The 24,742-nt window shown below is 39.6% G+C and overlaps 1 gene segment (V, D, J or C); it reads right to left on the bottom strand.

Moving 5' to 3' along the window:
* Positions 1–1,203: 1,203 nt before the first annotated feature.
* LOC138833349 (immunoglobulin kappa variable 1-39-like) lies at positions 1,204–1,743 on the bottom strand. The segment is given in 2 exon segments: positions 1,204–1,544; positions 1,663–1,743. Coding segments are annotated over 2 exon segments (378 nt in total).
* Positions 1,744–24,742: the final 22,999 nt, after the last annotated feature.

The raw sequence follows: 24,742 nt of genomic DNA, 5'->3' as shown, positions 1-24,742 counted from the left end.
AAATGAACTAAAATGTAATCTATTTATTCATATATTTTGTAGATTTTTTTATTTCTCCTGTTCCCTATTGTGATTACTATATTGAAGCAATTGGTTTTTAATAAAAATAGTGTGCAATGAACTACTTGAAAATTTTTTGGCATACAACCCAAGTTCTTATATTCATTAGCAATTCATAATGTTTTGGTCACTCATGGAGGTTGAACTCAGGGCTAGCGCTCTCCACTTTGAGCCACATTTCCACTTCTGGTTTTCCAGTGATAATTGAAGATATGAGTCTCATGGACTTTCCAGCTGACATCTTCAGATGTCAGCCTTCTGAATAGTAAGAATTTACAGGCATGAGTCACCGGCTCACGACTACTCAAACTTTTAATGACTGTTGATCTGACAGGAGCTCTTTCCTCTGACATATATTTTGTTAGATCTTCCTCAGTGGCCAAAAATCACTTTTAGCATTCATAAGCAGCATCTACAGAATGAAATGTACTCTATTACCTTTTTTTGGTTGTTGTTGACCGTGGGGCTTGAACTCTGGGCCTGGGCGCTGTCCCTCAGCTCTTCAGCTCAAGGCAAGCGCTCTACCACTTGAGCTACAGCGCCACTTCCGGTTTTCTAGTGTTTTATTGGAGATAGGAGTCTCACGGTCTCTCCTGCCCGGGCTGGCTTTGAACCGTGATCCTCAGATCTCAGCCTCCTGAGTAGCTAGGATTACAGGCGTGAGACACCAGCGCCCAGCTCTCTATTACCTTTTGTACCTCAAATTGTACTGAGGTTCTCCAAATGCAAGAAGAAAAGCTAAAACTAACTGGAAAAAAGCATAAAAGACCCGAAGCAGAAAAATGAGGTGGCAAGCTGTCTTTACTTGCTGATGAAATTTTTGCATAAAGTATTTAAAAATCTCAAAATAAAAGTTTTGAAATAACTTCGAAGTGTCCCTGTGCACATTGTGAATATCTATGCAAGATGAAAAGAAACCTGAATAAAGGCAGAGTATTTCCATGTTTATATTCTGGAATGTAATTTTAAAATTTCAACATTCATCCCAGTGCCAGTATTGCACATCTATAATACAGTTACTCCAAAGATTGAGACACAGTTGACTGTCCAGGTTAGCCTGGGCAGCATCCCTGTCCTATGATTCTAGGACAGCTCTTGCAAGAGGAAACATGAAGAAAGGAGCTGGGGCAACCCAGGCTCTCACTTCTGCTTCCTGGAGGTTTATGTTATGGCTTGTATCACTGTGGGTGGGTTATCATAATACTGTAGACAGTAATAAGTGGCAATGTCTTCAGGCTGCAGGCTACTGATGGTGAGAGTGAACTCTGTCCCATATCCACTGCCACTAAATCTGGAGGAGATCCCGGATTGTAAATCGTTTGCACCATAGATCAGGAGCTTTGGTGCTCCCCCTGGTTTCTGCTGGTACCAGCTTAACGCATAGTTAATGCCCTGACTGGCCCGGCAAGGGATGGTGACTCTGTCTCCAGGAGATACAGACAAAGTGGATGGAGACTGGGTCATCTGGATGTCACATCTGGTACCTGCCATGGGAAAAGTAATTATACAGAGAATCAAGCATGTTATAAGAAAGCTTCATAAACAGCCAAGCATCACTGACTACAGCATACTGAGGAGACCCTCAGAGTAGTCTTTCCTTACCTGTAATCCAGAGCAGCAGGAGCCCCAGGAATTGAGCAGGGGCCTTCATGTCCATGCTGTGTGCTGACTAGGACTGACTCCTGTCCAGGATGTGAGCAGCTTTCAAGAACTGCTCAGGCAGTGGGCTGTGCTCTGGGCACATGCAAATCAGTAGGGGTTGGAAGGGTCCAGCACAGCTGCACCAACATGCCAGATTTCAATATCTCAGCCCAGACATGATATCCCAGACACACACACAAAAAAACATACCAGGGTAGCACTGTTCTGCCTGAAGAGAATATGTTTCTCTTTGGGGCGCAATGGACAGAATATCTCTCTGGTTAACTAAAATGAACTTTAATTTATACATGGGTCATGACAGGCTTTTCATGATAGCATTTTATCTAAGTCAATTTTTCAAGCAAAACCAGTTCCAAAATGTACAATTAATAATTTAGATCCGATTTTCTAAGTCTTTGGTTTCCTTGAACCCGTTTGTTAATCATGGATACAATTATTCAATTACTCAACCTACTTGGGTATGTAGGTTGATAGAGAGAATGATAGTTAAATAAATAGATGATAGACAAGTATCAATTAAGACAATGAAAGACAATGAAAAGTCTGAAATTAAAGTATTTGCAGTATTGTGCTATCATGTACAATGTACAGGCTAGCCATTGGGTTTTGCTATCAACTAAAGATTGCTGTCCTGTGTTTCTGAATGCACTTTCCCACCACCATCATCCAGTAGACTTAACATCAGACATTGGCTCTCTGCATAGCTTTATTATCATTGTACATTTCTGAGCTGCAAGTCTCCTAAAGTCTTGATGACATTCATGCCTTATTGTTCTTAATCCAAGTTATTCCTCCTGAGAACCTGAGCTATTCTCTAAACCAAGGCTGAACTAAACTTCAATTTACTCTGCCTCTTAAAACTGTAAATTCCTACAGCACCTCCCATTTAATGGAATTTGTAATTAAATAAGTTTTCATTGATTGAACTTAGAGTTTATGATATAAGCAAGCTCTGAAAGGATGACATGTAGCATAGTGAAGTGTGAAGTGGGACACTGGAGCTGCAAAGCCCAGAGAAGACAATGGAAAATGCCACAGATGATTAATCCAGAATACAATGAGGAAGGCTCCCACCTGGAATCCAGCATGTGATGAAGCTGTTCATCCTTGTGCTGGATGTCACAACTGGAAAGACACAGACGACATTTGCTTGACAATGAATCCACCATCTTATTGTGAGTCCAAGCAGTTACTGCAGGTGCACAAAGATAACACTGCAACCCAAAGGCCAGTAGCTCATAGACCAGGCATTGACAAAGTCAGAGTCCATCTGTACCAGGCCCTACATGACAGGATCCTATAACAACTCTGCTCACTGAGCTATTTCACACACTATTGGAGCAAAGCAGAGTATAGAAATAAATTCATGTTTTCTTCTCCCCCCTCCACATAATGATTAGAGCTTTGATGCTGGACCAGGCTTATGGTAAACATGCACTCCTGGTGCAGACAAGTTCTCTAGATTATCATTCTCTGACGTGGGTTTGAGAGAAGAACAATTAGAGGAATAGCTCTCAGTTGAATTTGGAAGAAGAGTGGATATGATGATAGAAAGAGAATCACAGAAGCATATAATTCCAGTATAGATAGATAGATAGATAGATAGATAGATAGATAGAAGATTGATAGATAGATAGATATAGATGTATACAGATGCATATATCACATTTTCTTGATCCATTCATCTAATGGATCATCAGTGTTGGTTCCATACCTTAGCTATGGTGAATAGTGCTGCAAGGAATACAGTTGTGCTGGTAATGTTAATGTGACATTGTTTGTGGTCACTTGAGTAAATACCCAGAAGTGGGATTGATGGATTGTAATGTTCTATGTTTAATCTTTTGAGGAACTTCCATACTGCTTTCCATAGTGGTTGAATCACGTTATGTTCCCACCATCAGAGTAGTATCTGGCCTCATCCCTGCCAACATCTATTATTATTTGTTTTCTTAATAATGGCCATTGTAACTGGGGTGAGGTGGAATCTCAATGTGGGTGTGAATTGCATCTCTCTTATGACCAGAAATGTTGAACATTTCTTCAGGTGTCTATTGGACATTCTTATTTGCTCTCCAGAATAGACTTTTAATTCTTTAGCCCAATGATTAATGGACTGGTTATTACTTTGAGGATTTTTTGGAGGGGTGTTTATTGAGCTTTAGGTATATTTTTGATATGAAGCCTTGTCTGCTGTATAGCTAGTGAATTATCTTCTCCCAGTCTGCGAGCTTTCTATTTATCTTGATTGCTATGGCATTTGCCATGCAGAAGCTCTGCAGCTTAATATGATACCATTTATCCATCCATTCCTTGATTCGTTGTGTTTCTGGATCTTTATTTAGAAAGTTTTCACCTGGGTAAAGGAGCCCTAGAAATTCCTTTGCAAGAAAATGTAAAGACTTAGAATAAACCATAGTAAGTGAAGTAAGCAGACCCAAAGAAACATAGGCTCCATAGTTTCCTTCATTTGTAATAATTAATATATGTCTAGTATAGTCCTTGCAGACAATCACAATAGATCAATAGCTATGTGCATACTACCATATAAAATGATGCTAATCCAAATGAACTCCAAGATATAGAAACAAGATGTCTTTTTTTAAATTTAATTTTACTTTATTTGTGAACATACTGTACAGAGGAGTTACAATTACGTGGGCAGGATAATGCGTTCATTTCTTACCAAGCATTGCAGCCTCCTCCTTTGTTTACCCTTCACATCCCTTCCCAGCCTCCCCCCTCCCATCAATCCCAATCCTTCTTCTTCCCCCCCCCCTCCCCCCCCTACACCGACGTTGTAAAGCTAGTTTTGGACATGACAACTTGTACTTCTCATTGTTGCAGCAGGTCCACCTGTATCCTTAAACAACTGGTTTTTCCCCATCTCCTCCACAAGTTATACTGACATCAAATATAGTGAAAGCAGGGGTTATACTGTGGGGGAGGGATATACAAAGCAACAAAGAGATAAACAAGATAAACAAGATGTCTTTTTTGTTGTTGTCTTTGTTGTGGTCTCTATACTGTATCAAGTTCCTTCTTTTTATTATATCTTTTTAAATTTCCCTTTGGCTTATCCCCTGTAGTCACTGTTTATATTCTGGTACCATGCATCTTTTATACACGTTTATATGACTTGAGAAGAGAAGGAGGATAACAAAATAGTGAAACAAGGACAAAGGGTGACCAATGCAACAGTGATACTCACAGGACACTAAGTTGGAAATGAATTTTATAACTTCGGGGTGGGTGGGGGTGAAGGGATAGTAGGAGATGAAGGAATGGGTAACAATATTTGACAAGAAATGTTTTCATTGCCCTACTTATGTAACTGTAACCCTTCTGTACAGTACCTTTACAACAGAATAAAATTAAAAAGGATAAAAGAAAAATGTTATAAAGTTTTACTTCAAAGTGTGACTATATATTCAATGTAATAAGTATTATAATCCATTATCTGTCCTGTTAATCTTCCACACTGTATTTGCACAACAAATTGCTCACAGAATTTCTTAAATCTTCCCTCTAGAGAGTAAAGGGAGAAAGTGATCAAGATATATTCTACTTCTATACTGTTATGTTTTTTAACCCTTTTTTAAACTATGTAAAGACAAATGTTAGTATATAATTTTGGTTATCTTAAATTAACATAAAATCTTTTAATGTCTCCATTTCCAATCTAAATTAACCAGTCTCTGCTTATTTGTCACAGAGAGTTCAGTCCCTACTTCTTGTCTCCAAGGATTCTGCTCTGTCATGCGACAGAATATCACATGGTAAGAAGGAACACATGGAGAAGGAAGTTGGTGCTGATGCTCCAGAAGACCCCACACGGTCATCTGAAAGGCCTCCTTGTAGGAAGTGATTAGATCATTGGAGGTACTGTTCTCAGAAGGGCTATATCTCCTCTCATGGAGTGAGTCCATTTTCACAGAAGTTGCTTGTTATAAACCATATATTTGGACTCTTCTAACTGCAGCTTGTTTTTATTTTTATTTTTTGTTTGGTCGTGGGGCTTGAACTCTGGGCTAGGGCACTCTCCCTTATCTCTTCAGCTCAGGGAATATTCTCTAGCACTTGAACTACAGTGTCACTTCCACTTCCAGTTTTCATGTGGTTTATTGGCGGTAAGACTCTTAAGGTCTTTCCTGCCCGGGCTGGTTTGCAACCTCGATCCTCAGATCTCAGCTTCCTGAGTAGCTAGGATTACAGGCATGAGCCACCAGTGCCCAGCTACTACTTGTTCTCTTCACATTAATACAGCATATTGGTTGACAAACAGAACAGGCCTCACCTGAGTAGAAGCAGATGAGACTATTTCGACTAGAATTTTCTATATCTAAAACTGAGTTAAAAACTGGAAGTGGCATTGTAGCTCAAGTGGTAGAGTGCTCGCCTTGAGCTGAAGAGCTGAGGGACAGCACACAGGACCAGAGTTCAAGCCCCAGAACCAACCAAAAACAAACCAAACCAAAAAAACTGCTTCTTGAGTAGAGCAACCAACAAAAGCCTGCAAGGGGAGAGCTTTGTGGGCTGTAGGCTCAGCTGCGTGGGGTCTCAGAAGATATGCTCTGCTCTGTATCCTCAGAGCCCTTGGCAGCTGAATGAAATATGTTACAAATCAGACCATGGCTGTAATAGGGATTGGATAAACTTGCTATTTTATGTATTGCTACTGGGTTTATATATATATATATATATATATATATATATATATACATATATACATATATATACATATATATGCATTTATACACACATAACACATATATATATGTATATATAGATATAGATAGATATAATAACTAATGGATGTGTCACTCAATGAACTAGAAATTTTCCACTTTAATAAAAAAATATGCTTCATGTTTCAATGCTTAAAGATGATTTTTTTATAATCTAAAAACAAAATCTTTTCTAAAGCTCTATTGCCTTGCTTTTAAAACCTGGTTTGATATACCTAAAATGGCTCTTTCTTTTTGTGGCTGCAAATTGTTAGCACAATGTAAGTGAAACATGAGTATAGATCAGTGATTTTTAAAGTCAGAAGAGTCGTTGTAAGGTGTGTGCTGCTTGGGATGAGCAGGAGGACAGAGAGTTAGGGTGTGCAAAAGCCTCCATGACCTCTCCCAATACATTCCAGTGACCTTAAAGTTTGGCTGCATCTGAGAAGTTGTGTAGAGTAGAGGCAGTTGTGCAGGTTGAGGCCCCAGGAGGAGCAGCTGGGGCAGCCCAGCCTCTCACTTCTGCTTTGCTGGGAGGTTTTTGTTATGACTTGTGTCACTGTGGGAGGATAACTATTACTCTGTAGACAGAAATATGTTGCTGCATCTTCAGGCTGCAGGCTGCTGATGGCGAGAGTGAACTCTGTCCCAGATCCACTGCCACTGAACCTTGGTGGAAACCCAGATTGCAAAGTAGTTGCATAACTGATCAGAAGCTTTGGAGGTTTCCCTGCTCTCTGCTGGTACCAATGTAAATAATTGCTAATGCCCTGACTGGCTTGGCAAGTAATCTTGACTCTGTCTCCCAGAAGTGATGACAGGGATGGTGGCTGGGTCAACTGGATGTCACATCTGGCACCTGACATTGGAAACATAAAAGCCATTAGCAGTTTAATTCATTCTGCTGTCAAAGTACTTCCATGAACAGCAAAGTAGCTCCACTGAACACTCGGTGAATAATCCCCAGTATCATCTTTCCTTACCTGCAACCCAGAGCAGCAGGAGCCCCAGGAGCTGAGCAAGGGCCCTCATGTCCGTGCTCTGTGTTCACTGGAACTTCTCCTGCACAGAGTGTGAGCAGCCTATGAAGAAGTTCCCAGTGTAGTGGGCTGTGCTCTGGGCACATGCAAATCAACATGGTTTGGGCAGTGCGAGTCAGAGCTTCAGCTGGCAGATCTCAGTGACAAAGCACAGACCTGAAGAACCCAGATGTCCAATGTGCTTGTAGATAATGTGTTTCTAGAGACAAGAAAACATTATGATTCTGTTGGCCTGTGATAAGAATAGATTTTTCTCCCCAGAGCTGAGGACTGAACTGAGGGCCTTGAACTTTCCAGGTAAGCACTCTTCCACTGAGCTCAATTCCCAACCCCAAATAGAATTTTTAACATTTTCAACTTATCCATGACTTAGTATGATTTTCTTCAGTTAAATCAGTCACTCAAAAACAAACATTTCCAAGGGAAAGTAATTTTAGAATGTCCCTAACTCTGGGATCAGTGGAGTTTGTGACTCAGAATTCTTAATTGTTTGCCTGAACCTTGTTATATGGTTTAATAATAAACATTAGTACACAGACATGTGTTATAAAAGTGATAAAACATCTGTAGGTAGAAAGACAGATAGATGCATTGATAGAAAGTAAGAAATGAACAGTTTTCAAAGTTTTTAATGGAAGGTAGCACTGAAATATGTGCAATAAAGTGTCTTGATCAGAGGTATATGGACAATCCTTTGGTGCATTCATTGGTGTCCTGTGAACTCATTCCCTTCTGAATGTTCTTCCCTATCACCTCCCTCTAGAACAGTTTACCTCAGGTATTTCTTCTTTATTTTTAGGAAAACACCTGGAATCATATCTAGCTTTGTGGGTATTATGCATGTATGTGCTAGATATTCTGAACTTTTAGAGGACATTTGTTTCATCTGTTAATGGAAACTCTTCTTTCTCAGAAGCTGAGTTGTTCTGTAGACCAAGGACTCAACTCTACTTTAACTTCATTTTGCTCCTTAAGCTGCATAGTCCTTCAAGTTACATGTCTTTTAGGTCCTAAGTCAAGCAGTTTTTTTGTGTACTGGGCATAGTGCTTGACTTAATCCCTGAGCTTTTGTGCTCAAGAGTGGTATTGTGCCAAATGAGTCACAGCTTCACTTTCAACCTTTTGGTGTTTAACTGGTGACAGAGACTCATTGTCTTTATGTCCAAGGTGACTTCCAACCCTAATCGTCAGATCTCAGCCTCCTCTGTAGCTAGTATTAAATGCATGACCACCAATAAAGCACTTTTCACAAGTTGTATTAGGAGATGTGATTCATATAGGTACAGAAATGATAAATTGCAATGAGGTCAAGTGTGGAGTTGAGAAACTGGAGCCACCCAGTTACCAAAGAACATCTTCAACCTGGAGATTCACAGTGAAGCCAAAGTGAAGCGAAGAAGGTCTCCATATAGAGATTAGCATGTGGACATACTTCAACCCATTGTGTAGATTTGACAATCTAAACAATCATACCAGAGGTAGATGAACAGGGTGATCACATGGTATTTACCACTGGCAGTCCGAGAACATGATGTGTAAAGATAACACTGCTCTTTCAAAACCAATGGACCAGGAGTAACTCATTATCCAATCAGGGTTTTCTTCAGTACCATTTATTACCAGAACTCCATCTGAGGCTTGATTTGATGACCTACATCTTTTAAAATATTAATGTTCTCTGCACCACATGCTCACATAATTCTTCTACAATGCTCTTTTTTCCCAATTTTGATGATGATTTATAAGCTTCCCTAAAAGATATGCCAACCTCCTTTTCTGTTCTGAAATATCACTTCTAATCTTATCACATGGTCCCATGAATAACTCCTACCGCCCTTGCTGGGAGAGATCTGGTGTCTCTTGCATGCAATGCAGGACAAAGCTGTTACTAAAGAATATCAGGAGAAGGCAGTTGGCAGCGATAGTTGTGAAGGCCATCTGGTAAATTTGAGGAGCCATAATAATAGGATGAGGAAGACTGACCTGAAATGTATCTATTTGAGTGTGGTTAAAATCAGCCAGGCTCTGGGAATAACACATTACATTCTCCAGATCCACACTCCAGGGCTGTCTTCAGCATGTGTGGCCATGTGGCATGGGACTTGTGAATTTGAAATCTGCACTGACTTCAGGTACTGAAATACATGGAAGACTTGGAATACTAGGCTCATATCAGAGCTGCAGGTAGGCTTACACTGCCCTGAGGTGTGAGGAATGTAGATACAAGGCTGAGAGATGAGGCTGAAAACCAAGGAAAGAGATGAAGAACAAGGAAGACATAGGAAAACATTTCTGAGGATCTTCCTGGAAGAAGAAAGAGCATACAGGAAAGAAAGGTGTTAATGGTCTGGGCCATGGACCTGAGTGAGGCCTGACTCCAAAGAAAAAGTCTATTCCTCTCAGAATAGAGAGTAGTACTTAACAAATGAATGTAGAATTTATATATCTATTGTTCATAGTTAGTAAATTACCTATAAAAGTAAATTAATATAATTCTAATTGTCTAACTCAGCATTTTAAATTCTGACACTGAAAAAGAATGCTAGGAACAATGAGCAGTTATATTTCTAGCCTGACATCATGAAGCTCAGGACACCATCTGTGCCTTTAAGGACAATCAGTGGCCTGATCACTGCAGAGGACTCTTGGGAACTGCTGGGGACAGCACTGACACTGCAGCCCCCTCTCACCTCCCACAGCTGGACAGGGTGTGTGCACATGTTCCCTTCAGGGCTGCATATCTGCAGGGTCCACCCTCCTCCCCTCACCTTTCTGATCTGCCTTTAATGACTTCACTACAAGAAACTGTGTGTCATCCTTGTCAGGTTTGATTACAGTTTACATAGTGGACATGGGGAGACACAATCCCCTCTGTAAACATGGTCCCACATGCCATGTGTGCCATGAAAGCCTGAGATGAGCTCCCTGGCTTCAAGCTCCTATTAAGGTTAGGTTTCAGGTTTTTCTTTGTGAGATTTGTTTGCCATCTAGTGGCTTTTTTATGACATAGCAGTGGACAAGATTTTCATTAGGAGTTTTACCATTCTTTGTTAATAGTTGTGCAGATTCCCAGGAGTTTTATATGTATAATCATGGAATTTTACTTATTTTATTGTTGGATAAATTGTAATTGTCATATATTAACAACACGAGGTTAATTTGTGATGAGAATCCCTGCCTGAATGCAGCTTATTTTGAAAAACTCACCACCTCCTTTCTATTGCTATACTCTTCCTCTCCCACTCCCACCATTTTTCATACTGTGTAAAGGAACTTCATAACTCAAATGCACATGTGAGTATATATATACATGTATATCTATTTATTTATATACCAATGCATCTTCTACACTTAGTGTGCTTTTGTCTCTTTCTTTCACCCTTACCTGTTTCCCTTCAGATATTTTCCATTTTTGCATTCATGTTTTATTATTATTATTATTATTATTATTATCATTATTATTATTATTATTAATGCCATCATTACCATCACCACCATCATAGCTACCATCATTTAAGTCTGGGTTCCACAAGTAAGTAGGACCAAACAGTATTTTGCTTTGCATCCTGACCTATATCACTCAATATGATCATCTAGTTCTTTTCATTTCCTTGCAATTTACATGATTTCATTATTCATCTCCCTCTGTCCTTACCAGTGAGCCAGAGCATTAGCAGCCCAGGAGCTTACTAAAAGAATTCTCTTTTAAGAGTCCTGATAGGACAAGACAAGGGCAAGCTGAGCCTTCATCTCAGACTCAAAAAGGAAAGTCCTCCTTAGGGAGCACTATGCAAATTAGCAGGTGGGTGCAGCAGTGTAAAGGGAGCACAAGGCAGGCAAAGGCCTCTTGTGTGACAAACTGCAAATTATATCCACCTGGATACCATGTTTCAGAGGCTCAGAACTACAGATTTGTGTTTTTTTTTTTTTTTTTTGTCGGTCGTGGGGCTTGAACTCTGGGCCTGGGCGCTGTCCCTCAGCTCTTCAGCTCAAAGCGAGCGCTCTACCACTTGAGCTACAGCGCCACTTCCGGTTTTCTGGTGGTTTATTGGAGATAGGAGTCTCACGGTCTCTCCTGCCCTGGCTGGCTTTGAACCACGATCCTCAGATCTCAGCCTCCTGAGTAGCTAGGATTACAGGCGTGAGCCACCAGCGCCCGGCTAGATCTGTGTTTTTATAAGACACCAGAAGCATTATCTGGTTGGTGCTCCTGAGGCTGATGGAAGACAGATAGACAACATTGAGAGGGTTGTCAGTGACCCCCTCTACCAAATCCCCCAGTGACCTTCAGAGCCTGGCTGTGGCTGAGATGCACTGTCAGCAGGCAGAGGCACCAGAAGGAGTAGCTGAGTCAGTCCAGCCTCTCACATTTTCTCCTTCCTCCCCCCCCCCCACTCCAGGAGGTTTATATTTGGTGTGGGAGTTGAACTATTTATTATTCAGTTGACAGTAGTAAGTTGCAATATCTTCAGACTGCAGGTTGCTGATAATGAAAGTGGACTCTCTTCCCCATCCATTGCCACTGAATCTGGATGTCACCCCAGAGTGTAAATTGGGTGACCAATAAATCAAGAGTTCGGGAGCATCGCCTTGTTCCTGGTGGTGTCACTGTGAATCATCACTAATCCCTGATTGGATCTTCAAGTGATGGAAACTGTCCCCTACAGATGCATACAGTGAGGATGGACACTGGGAAATGGGGATGTCACATCTAGCACCTGATGTTGAATACAGACACCAAATATCCACAGAATTAATTATGTTCTGGGAGTTTCCATGAAGAGTGAGGCATCACTGTTAACCCTGGGCTCTATAAATTCCTAGTATTGTCCTTCTTTATCTTTGAGTCAGAGCAGAAGCAACCCCTGGGCTGAACAGGGGTGCTCACTCGTACTGTGTGCTGACTGGGACTGACTGATGCACAGGGTGTGAACAGACCATGGAGAAGGGTCCAGGAAGTTGGCTGTGCTGGAGCAAATGCAAATCCTCAGGAGCTGGGCACAGCTGCAGGACCTGGGCACGATCCCTAAGCTTTCTTGCTTGAGGCCCATGACCTAGGCAGTCTAATACTAGGTTCAAGAGGAGTGGAGAGAGTGGACATGCTTGTCTCATTCCCAAATTTAAAGGAAATGGCTTTAACTTTTCGCCATTTAGTATAATGCTGGCTGTATGTTTGTCATATACAGCCTTTATTGTATTGAGGAATGTTCCATAGATTCCTAATTTTTCCAGAGCTTTCATCATAAAGGGGTGTTGGATCTTGTCAAATACTTTCTCTGCATCTATTGAGATAATCGTGTGGTACTTATCCTTGCTCTTGTTGAATTTTATTAATTGATTTGCATATATTGAACCAGCTTTCCATCCCTGAAATGAATCCTGTTGATCATGGTGTATGATTTTTTTGATAAGTTGTTGAAGTCAATTTGCCAATATTTTGTTGAGAAGATTTGCGACCATATTCATCAAAGAAATGGGTCTATAGTTCTCTTTTGTTGATGAATCCCTATCTGGTTTTGGATGAGGGTTATGCTGGCTTCATAAAAAGAGTGTGATAGTGAATTTTTGCTTTCAATATCATTGAAGAGAATATTGAGATTCCACCTCACCCCAGTTAGAATAGCTATAATCAAGAAATCTAGTAACAACAATGCTGGAGGGGATGTGGACAGAAGAGAAGCCCATTGTTGGTAGGAGTGTAAACTTGTTCAACCACTTTGGAAAGTAGTATGGGAGTTCCTCAAAAGACTCCACATAGAGCTACCATGTGACTCAGCAATCCCTCTTTTGAGAATTTACCCAAACAATCACAAACAAGGTCATACCAAAGCTATCAGAAAAACCATGTCTATTACAGCATTATTTACCATAGTTAGGATATGGAACCAATCCTAATGCCCTGAATAGGTGAATGAATCAAGAAAATGTGGTACATGGGGGCTGGGAAGGTGGCTCAGTGGTAGAGCACTTGCCTTGCATGCATGAGGCCCTGGGTTCAATCCTCACCACCACATAAGCAAAAAGAAAAAAGCTGGAAGTGGTGCTGTGGCTCAAGTGGTAGAGCGCTAGCCTTGAGCTCAACAGCTGAGGGACAGCGCCCAGGCCCAGAGTTCAGGCCCCACGACTGGACCCCCCCCCAAAAAAAAAAACAAGAAAATGTGGTACATATATAAAATGAAATTCTATGACTCCATCAGAAAGAATGTCATTGCCCCACTTGTTAGGAAATAGAAAGAATTGGAAAAAAATATATCAAGTGAAGTAATCCAGGCCCAAAGAAACATAGGTGCCAGGGCATGTGGAGGGCTTAAGTGGTAAAGGAAAATCTGTCACTATTCATGCATGACACAGAACAAATGGGGAGAACCAGCGGTTCATGCTGAGCTAGTTGTTTTTTTTTTAATTGTAAAAAAAACCAAACAGAGGGATTACAATTACATGGACAAGATAATGAGTACATTTCTTATCAAGCATTGTTACCTCCTGCTTTGCTTACCCTACCATCCCTTCCCATCGCCCCTACCATCCCAATCCTCCCCTCTCCTCACCCTGTGCCAAAGTTGTGAAGTTCGTTTTTCAACATAATGTCTTGTACATCTCATTGTTGCAATGTGTCCACCTGTTTCCCTATTTAAACAATTTGTTTTTTTCCCTTCCCCTCCACAAATTATATCAACATCAAATAGAATGAAAAAAGAGGTTATACCATGGGGGAGGGACATACAAAGGAACAAAGAAATATCTTATAAATATGTTAGAAACAATAGCAAGACAGAAAAAAGAAACATTCGAGTCCTTATCTTGGGGTTCATTTTGCCTAACATCAACTTATCTGACCATTTCTACTTGTCTCAGACATATACTAGTTATTTCAATAAGGGAACCTATGGGACCTATGTTCCTTTGGGCCTGGCTTACTTCACTTAATATATTTTTTCCAAGACTGTCCATATCCTAACAAATGGGGCAATGTCATTCTTTCTGATGGAGGCATAGAATTCCATTATGTATATAGACCACATTTTCTTGACCCATTCATCTACTGAGGGGCATCTGCGTTGGTTACATATCTTAGCTGTGGTAAATAATGCTGCAATCAACATAGTTGTGCTGGTAGCTTTAGTATGGTCATGTTTGTGCTCATTTGAGGAAATTCCCAAAAGTGGGACTGCTGGGTTATAGGGTAGCTCTATGTGGAGTCTTTTGAGGACCCTTCATAATACTTTCCAGAGTGGTTGAACAAGTTTACATTCCCACCAACAATGCAGTAGGGTTCCATTCTGTGCACATCCCCTCAGGCATCTGTTTTTATTAGAGTTTTTGGTGAGTGCCCTTCTAACTGGGGTGAGGGGAATCTCAATGTTGTTTTGATTTGCATTTCTTTTATGTCTATTGGTCATTGAGTCCCAATGAGTGGTTGAACAAGTTTACATTCCCACCAACAATGCAGTAAGGTTCCCTTCTGTCCACATCCTCTCCAGCATCTGTTGTTTTTAGAATTCTTGATTTTAGCCATTGTAACTGGAGTGAGGTGGTATCTCAATGTCCTTTTGATTTGCATTTTTTTTTTATGGCTAGGGAGGTTGAGCATTTCTTCATGTGTCTATTGGCCATCCTTCTTTCCTCTTAAAGAGAAGTTTCTCTTTAAGTCTTTAGCCCACTTATTTATTGGGTAGTTGTTTCTTTGAACAGTTGTTGTTGGGGGACTTAATTTTTTGAGTTCCAGGTATATTTTAGATATGAGACACTTGTCTGTTGTACGGCTAGTGAAGCTCTTCTCCCATTCCATGGACTTATATTAAATGAAGTAAGCCAGGCCCAAAGAAACATAGGTCCCATGGTTTCCCTTAATTGCAATATCTAGTATATGTCTGAGTCAAGCAGAAAAGGTCAGATAAAGTGATGTTAGGGAAATGAACCCTAAGATATGTATTCAAATGTTTTTTTTTCTTTCATGCGATTGTTTCTAACAAATTTATAAGGTTATTTCTTTGTTGCTTTGTATGTCCCTCCCACACAGTATAACCCCTGCTTTCACTGTATTTGATGTCAGTATAATTTGTGGAGGAGAGGGGGAAAAGCAAATCGTTTAAATGGGGACACAGGTGGAACCATTGCAACAATGAGATGTGCAAGTCGTTATGTCGAAGAGTGAACTTTACAACTTTGGTGCGGCGGGGGGGGGGTAAGCGGGGAGGATTGGGTGGGGGTGGTGGGGAGAGGATGGGAAGGGATGGGAAGGGGAAACAAAGGAGGAGGCTACAATGCTTGATAAGAGATGTACTCATTATCTTGCCCATGTAATTTTAACCCCTCTGTACAGTATTTTCACAATTAAAAAAAAACTTATCAAGAATAAAATACAACACTTGATTTGAAACATGAAAAAAAGAGTGGAGCTGTACATGGAGCCTGTAGGGGGAAACCTTGCTCTATACTCATTTGCCGCCTACAGAGAAGAGCTGCCACTCTCTTCCTGCTCCAAGAATATGGCAACCAGGTACCAGTGTTCTGAACCCACCTCCTGGCCTGCAGCTTTCCTGCCTTATTCACACCCACATTTCATCCTCCTGAGGCTAAATCGATGAGTTCGGGATATTATTCTACACCCTCTGCTTAGAAACTTAGTTTCCCACACTTATACACCCTCTTTAAAGAAAGCTACCTCACCATATTGTTATCTAACAAATTCCCAAAGTTTCCAGTACAATAATAGCCGTCCCTCGCAACCCAGAGATGGTGATGCCAAATGCTTTCAGTACAGCATCCATCTTATATCATTGGTCAAAGTAAGTTAAAACATGTTATAAAGATGTGTACTTAACTTTTAATTGCTGTGACAAGACCTTAATAAAAGCAATTTGAAGGGAAAAATTCTTTATTTCAGTCTTAGATTAGACATTTTACTCTGCCACATGGGCAGAGTATAATGGAGCTCACATCATGTCACCCAAGAAGCAGAGTAAATGTTCTCCTTCCTCCTCCTTGGTCTTTTATTGCACAAGAGACTGCATCCTATTGAAAGAAGCTGTGGACTATGAGGTGGATCTTCCTCTCACAGTCAATTCTATCTAGAGAGTTTCTCACGACAGGTTCAGAAATACACTTTCTTAATCTGCAAGCTATCCTACCCATTTGACAATGCAGAAGAACTACCATAAAAGGTCATTCAAAATACTTCTGTTTTCTTGAACTTTTCATGACAATGGTATGTGTAGATATAAGATTATTTAGCAATATATAGGTTAACAATATATAGGTTTCCTAAAAAGTCTCCATGCTCTGCATTCTGACATTTCTGTCTTTAGGACAGGCTCTGGGCAAGCTAAGTTACTTTCATCAAATGTGTCATAATTTGTGTTTGTTTATGTGTGTCTGTGTGTGTATCTGCACATGATGCATCTTTCTCTTGATATTTATAGATATACATACACATATATATGTATGTATCCAGCAATAAATAAATCTATATGCATATTTTAAATTATCTGGCCCATAAGGATATATGCTGATTATTTTTTAACTGTGAACTTAATGATATTTGATAAGTCTTTATTGCACATATAAAGTCACATTTTATTGCTCCATTTTTGTATTACCATACATTATTGTCTATTACATTATATAATTCTGTAATATTGGTAATAGTACTAAGTATTCCTTGGATGTTTCCATAAATGAACTAAAATGTATTCTATTTATTCATATATTTTGTAGATTTTTTAATTTCTCCTGTTTCCGATTGTTTTATAAATATCTATAGTGAAGCAATTGGTTTTTAACGAAAATAGTGTGAATTAACACACTCAAAAACTTTTTGGCATACAACCCAAGTACTTATATTCATTAGCAATTCATACTTTTTGTGGTCACTAATGGAGCTTGAACTCAGGGCTAGCACTCTCCACTTTGAGCCACATGTTCACTTCTGGTTTTCCAGTGATAATTGAAGATAAGAGTCTCATGGACTTTTTCTGCTGACATCCTATATGTCTGAGTAGTTAGGATGTATAGGCATGAGCCACCTGCTCTTGAGCAAGTCACTCAGCTTGCCTCTGACATGGATTTTGTTTGATCTTCCTCAGTGGCCAAAGAGTCACTTCTAGAGTTCATAAGTAACATCTGGAGATCAAGGTACATAGAGAAATTCAGGCCACAAAATGCCCACCACAGAAAAACATTTGTAAAGGGCTTGTAGTCCAAAGCCTTGAGCTTGCTAAGCAATTCTTTTTTATTTTATTTTTATTTCATTTTATTTTAAAGATGCTATACTGAGGGGTTACAGTTCTATGAGTAAGGCAATGAGTACATTACTTGTTGATCATTGTTAACCATTCCCTTGTTGTTGTCCCACCATCCCTTCGCTCCCCAACCTCCCACACTCCATGAGCCATACACCTAGCCTTTTCTGTTTTAGTTTTGTCTATCAGATAAAGGTAAGGCCACGTTCCATCTATCTGTACCTCCCTTGTAGCCGTAAGTATAAGATGGTAGCACAATGCCTAGATTTCATTCACATAGAGTTGTGATAATAATTTGCCAATATAGCCTCAACTTCAATCCACTTATTTCCTTCTGTGACCTTTGGGGATTATAGGCAAAATGTTTAGTAATTGTTTAGTCTTGATATATCCTCAAGTTTCTAAAACCACTATTATTTGGAGGCCTGAGATCATGGTATTGATAAATAGTTGTGTATATCTAAATAATTTTTTTCCAAGTTAAGATCTTCTTAGCCAAAATAGGCAAGTGCTAAAGCCTAGTTTCTGAAACTTTGTATGGATCCTTGTTACCTGATTAAAGTACAGATTGCTAGTCAGTATATATAGATGAGTTCCTAATATTTGTGTGTCTGAACCCAAGTACCTGACAGGAACAACCTAAGGGAAGAAAGACAGTATTCATTTGGGCTCATTGTGTCAGAGATTTCCATTCTCAATCCTTAGTTTCCTTGGCCTATGGAGAGGCAGAACATCATGATGTGGGACCATCTAGTAGAGGCTACTCAACTCATGGCAAACATGAATCAAAAGTTACATACGAAGAGGTGAGGGCAAGATTTAGGCCTAAAGACAGTCCCACAAATCTATTTCATCCAACTAGGTGTTTTTACCACCTCCCAGTAACACCACACCATTGTCAACCCATCAAGTGATGAGTAAGCACAGAATCCAGGAGTGTGAAGTAAGCAGAGAGGACAGAGCTAACTGAGAGAGCCCAGTTCTTTGCTACTTTTCCACAGAATGTTGATCAATGTGAAGGAGAGAAACCATGAGTTTGGCTGAAGAAGGAAAAGCTGATTGGCTGAGGGAAAATTCCCATGTTTGCTCCTTTGTACCATCTGACTGTACAGGTGGAATAATTACTATCCCTGGATTCTTGTTTGACTTCATATTTGAAGACCTGGAAAATTGTTCTTATTTGCCTCCAATGATAAGATACATTGGATAAACATTATAATTAGCAACAATAGCCTTGGAAAAAGTTGTACTAATTAAAAAAGACCTGACACCTAGGAACGTAGGTTAAGCCTATAAACCTACAAGGAAACGCAATGGATAGTAAAAGAAAAATAATTACATCTGGACATAATTTAACAATAGTCTAAAGATTCACATAGTGAAAACAGAAGAGTATGTTCTCAGGAGAAGAACATAAGCATTCAATAGCTATGTACATATGAGCATATAAAATGATGCTTATCAAAGTGAGCTTCAAGACATGTGCTGTTTCCAGTTCTCTCTCTTTTCTTCTCTTTTTTTCTTTTTTTTAATTGTGAAAATACCATACAGAGGGGTTACAATTACATGAGCAAGGTAATGAGTACATTTCTTAAATTGCCTCCTCTTTTATTTCTCCTTACCATCCCTGCCCTCCTATCTCCCCCCCCACCCCCACCGAAGATGTAAAGGTCATTTTTCGACATAATATTTTGTGCACATCATTGTTGTAATAGGTCCACCTGTATACCTATTTAAACAATTTGTTTTTTCCCTTCCCCTCCACAAATTATACCAACAACAAATACAGTGAAAATAGGGGTATACCGTGGGGGAGGAACATACAAAGCATCCCAGACAATCTTCTCTAATGCCCACAAATCCAGCAATATATAAGGGCAGCTCACATAGCCAGAAGGGAGTTTTTAGTTCAGGGCTGTATCACTGTGGGAGGACATGTGTATGTTGAAAGCAGCAATAAACTCCAACATCTTCTGCCTCCACCCTGTTTTCATGTGAAATCTTTGCCTAACCCCCCACCTCCCTGGCCAAATCTATCTGGAACCTCAGAAATTTGGTTGAAAACCTGATAGATCAGGAGTTGTAGAGACTGGCCTGGTTTCTGCAGGAACCGATCCAAATAGGTGTCTCCATTGCTATGCAAGAGGCTCTGACTAGACCTGCAGGAGGTGGAGGCCAGATCTCCCAGGGTGCCAGGCAGGGAAAGAGGAGTCTGGGTCAGCACAACATCTCCACTGGATCCTGAAATGAGAATAAGACAGAAGTGCATGGTTATGTACAAATATAGAAAAGCATGCTTTTTATTTGTATTTTGATATATTACCTATTGTTCATATTTCATAGTTTGGCTTGAAATATAAAATATTTCATATTAGAAATAAAGGTATTTTTAAATATAAATGAGTATTCAGAAGTCATCTACATTATTCTAACCAAGAAGAATCTTCACCAAGGCATAAGTTTTAGATATTTCTGAAATATTTCTCTATTTCCAGACCTAAATCTCACTTGCCCCATCATAGATAACAAGAACTGAACATCTAACACTTGCATAGGTCACAACTGGCCCCTGAGAGCATACCCTTCCACCCACTCTTGCTCCTCATCTCCCTTTGGTCTTATCTGGGATCCAAAGTATTAACAGCCATAGGAGCTGAGAGAAGGACTTCATTTTTAGGAGTGAAATGAGGAGTCTTGACATGTCAAGGCAAGTTCAGAGCTGAGCCTTTATTTCAGACTTAGAATGGGAGGCCCTCCTTAGGGAGCAATATGCAAATAGCCAGATGGGGCAACAGTGTGAGAAGAACCTAGGGGAGGTTAAGGCCTGCTGTTCTGAGAAAAGTGACATCCTTGGCAATAATCAATAAAAATCCATGATGCTTGCAGCACTGGGAAGAAGGACCCTACTGTGGAAGTATGGTTTTGAAGAGACATATGCACCTACCACCCTAAATCAGCATCAGAGACCCAGTGATAGGTAAGTTTATGTCCAACACAGTCTCTAGGAAAGGAATAGATTTGGGGCTGATCTCCCCTGAACCTAATTCAGCTAGTCCAGAAAAAGACAGTGTCCACCATCAACAGCACTGATTCTCAATGGAGTTGACCAATCAGTGCACAGAGCTGAGCTACCTGAATATGCAGCTGATAGCATAGTTCCCATCTGTTCAGGGATGTTTGCTATAAGTGTTAGAAACTCTGATTTCTAGAAACTTCCTATTTAGACTTAGGATAAAGAATTGACAGGGAGAACAAAATTTACTCCCACAGGTAGCATCCTGATGGCCTTTATAATGGAAAAGGAAAGGATAGAAATGTTTATACATGAAAGTGTGAATATGTATTCAATGTAACAATTTTTGTATCCACTAATATCTTGTTATTCTTCCGTACCATATTTCTATAGCAAATTAATCTAATAATTCTTTAAAATTCTCTCTTTGGAGTAATGGAGATCTGAAATTGATGAAGATGTACTGCATTCATATACTGACATGTAGACTTGAAATGCCCTAGTGTAAATACTTGTACATAATTATATACATATACACATGATGAGTATATATATATATATATATATATATATATATATATATAATTCTACTTATTTTAAACTAACATACATTCTTTAAAGGTCTTCAGTCCCAATCCAAAACAACCTGTTTCTGCTTATTTGTCTCAGAGATTTCAGTCTCTAGTTCCTGTCTCCAACGATTCTAGACTTGTAAGGCAGAACATCACCTGGCAATTATGAGCAAATAGAGAAGAAGGCTTGTGCTGATGCCACAATGTACCCAATTTAGCCCTGCAAAGAGGTGCCTTGTGGGAAATTATTAGACCATTGGCTGTCCATTCCTTAAGAGTATTAAAACTGCTCTCATGAAATGAGTCACATAATATTCACTTGTTTTAAAGTGAAGACAGCCATATGCTTGTCCATCTCAACTTGCAGTGTTTTTCTATTTATAAATATTATTGTGACACAGACAGAACTGGCCTTGCCTGAGTACAGGAAGATGAGGGTTACTGCATCTAGGAAATTTTACACCTAAAATTGTGAGTTAAAAAAAACTTTTCTTCAGTCAGAGCTTAGGTCAATTCCTCTTTTATAATAAAGGACTGGCACAGGGGTGTGTGTGTGTGTGTGTGTGTGTGTGTGTGTGTGTGTGTGTGTGTGTTCATTTATCTGTATGTGTAAGAGAGATACAGAGAGACAGAGACACAGAAAGAGATAGAGAAACAAATTCTGAGAAATATGATTTAAATAAAAATGCTTTTAAATGTGTTGAGGAATAAAATCATATCTGTAGTATCTGTTATACTCATCTCCTGAACACAAATTCCTAAACCTAACAGGGATCACTTGTTAACTCACTAGATATGAGGTGATTTTGTAATTTTGAATTTGTAGCACACTCTCGGAAATGCTGTTGCTGATTCTGATTTCTGGGCAAATTCTGAGTAGAAAAGAAAATAATATTGCATCTGTGTTTAGTTGTGTTACTTCCTATGTGTCAAGAAGGAGTTTTGTTGGAGAAATGTTCCTTATATATGACTATACTTCATTTTGCCTTGACTGAGTTTGACTGAAACTCTTGTTGTGGGCAATGCCTTCCTGTATATTTTCTGTGAGTTGGACCAAGACTGCACTGGGTCATCTGCTGTGAACTCCTCTCTTCACAGTCTCTTCTGGAAGTACATTTCCCAACACTGATGAGATCACTTCTAATCTCATTTGAGATTAGAAGCCTTAAAAGACTCAATCCTGTTTAAATACAACCTTCAAAGAAACAGAAGGGCAGAGAGGAGAGTGAAGAAATTTAGAGCTTCAGTCTGCGCAAGCAGGGGAGTCTGGGCGGTCAGTGCATAACTATAGAACCCGATGGTACTAAGAGCCGGGTTTTGTAGGTATCCGCTTCTGCCAGGAATGTAACAACATGCTGTACCCACAGGAAGACAAGGAGAACCGCATCCTGCTTTGCACATGCAGGAACTGTGACTACCAGCAGGAAGCAGACAGCAGCCACATCTAATGTCAACAAAATCAATCAGGAAGTGGAGGAGCTGACCCAGATCATCGCTGACATGTCCCAGGACCCCACTTTGCCTTGGACCAAAGACCACCCATGCCAGAAGTGTGGCCACAAGGAGGCAGTGTTCTTCCAGTCACACAGTGCCCGGGCTGAGGATGCCATGCGCCTGTACTACGTGTGCACTGCAGCCACTGCTGGACCGAATGAGCATCCCTAACTCCCCCTGTAATAAATGCCAGGTTCTGTGCCCATGAAAAGGAGAAATTTAGAACTCCATACACATTTCTTGTTTTTAGTTCTACTTTTATTATCTCTCTGTAGTTGTGCAAAAAGTGTTCCATTAAACATGTCACTTTATAAATACAATGCATCTTGAATAATGTCACTCTTTATATCTTTGTACTCTGTCCTTCCCTATCCAACTCCTTTCCTTCCAGAAACATGTCCATGTATAAAAATACATATTAAATTATTAAATATGAATTTATGACTCTATATATGTATGGTATACGGAAGACCCTTTTCAGTCTACTCTTGGAAATACTGAAGTAATATGGGTCACTATTTTATCTGTGCCTGTTATACAGTCTCATAAGTGTCCTAAATATATTTTATTTATTCACATTTTTCATATTTTTTCTATGTGTGTATTTATTTAACTGAGCCACAAGCCAAGGGTTCTTTGACCATCTAAACTCTGAATAAACAACAGAAAATAAAATAAAATAATAAAAAAAGAAACCCGGTAGGTTTTACTCACAGCCCTTCCATCACTTCAAAGAGCTGTTTTTGGAACTTAATAAATGCTCAAAAAGTATTATTAAAAATGATGTCCAATCATTCTAAAATAAGGTAAAAATTTATATTATTTCTCCTTTGTATTTCCTCAACTTACTATAAAATCATTATTTCATTCTCCCTTTATCATGTGAACTGCAGAATAGACAAAGCTGGTACTAAATAAAACAAGGCAAAGGAAGCTGGGTGCTGTGTAGGTGTGAAAGCCACCTGGTAAACTATAGGGGACACATTAATAGATTGACAAAGAGAGGCCGCAAAAGCATTGACACAAGTAGGGTTAAAAGAAGCCAGATTCTAAGGATAACCCCTGAAATTTTCATGATGTATGCTCCAGGGCTGGCTTCAGCAAATATGGCCATGTGGCTTGTGAATTTCCAGCCCACACAGACTCAGGCACCAGAAGCCATGGAAGAATTTGGAATAATGATCTCAAACCAGGGCTGTGGGCAGGCTTACACTTCATGGGTTGTGAGTTTCTGCCTGACAGATGAAGCTGCTGATCAGTGGGAAGGAGGATACTGAAAGACTTTCCTGTGGATCTTTCTGGGAGAAAGAAGTACAGTTCAGAAGGAAAGTGTTTATGGTCTGGGCCACGAACCTGAATGAGGTCTGGCACAAGGTTCTATATCATCAGAAGAAAAGCTACATAAACATTCGAGAAGAAATAAAATGAAAAAGGATAAAGATAACAGGAACCATGCTAAACATGGTGGGGAGCTGAATATTCATCCATTGCTGAATGGAATTTAAAATGTTACAGCAATGTTAAAATGACCTTGAAATTGGGTAACAAGTATGACAAAAAAAATAATGCACTTATTACCTTGTTTATGTAACTGAAACCCTTCTGTATATCACCTTGACAATAAAAAAAATATGAACTTGGACAGTGCTTTCTAAACTTGAAAGCTCAGTTAAAATACATTTCAAAAGATCAATGTTGGGCCATTTATCCCAAAGTAATACATTTCATTTTCACATAGAAACTTGTAAATAAATAATCTTAGAATCCTTATCAGTAGTAAAACTAAAAACTACCCAACTATTCCTAACTGACAAAAAATTAAAGAAAATTTGGTTTTCAACCAAGCCACTCTATTTAATAAAAACAAGAGCTATACTGTCATATACATTGACTGGATGAGCCATAAAAAAGCTATAGTGAATAATACAGCCAA

Source organism: Dipodomys merriami, unplaced genomic scaffold (genome assembly GCF_024711535.1).
Source record: "Dipodomys merriami isolate MVZ:Mamm:240054 unplaced genomic scaffold, mDipMer1.0.p SCAF_204, whole genome shotgun sequence".
Lineage (NCBI taxonomy): Eukaryota > Metazoa > Chordata > Mammalia > Rodentia > Heteromyidae > Dipodomys > Dipodomys merriami.
The sequence above is the reverse complement of the archived record's forward strand: the minus strand, read 5'-3'. Positions and strand labels throughout refer to the sequence as shown.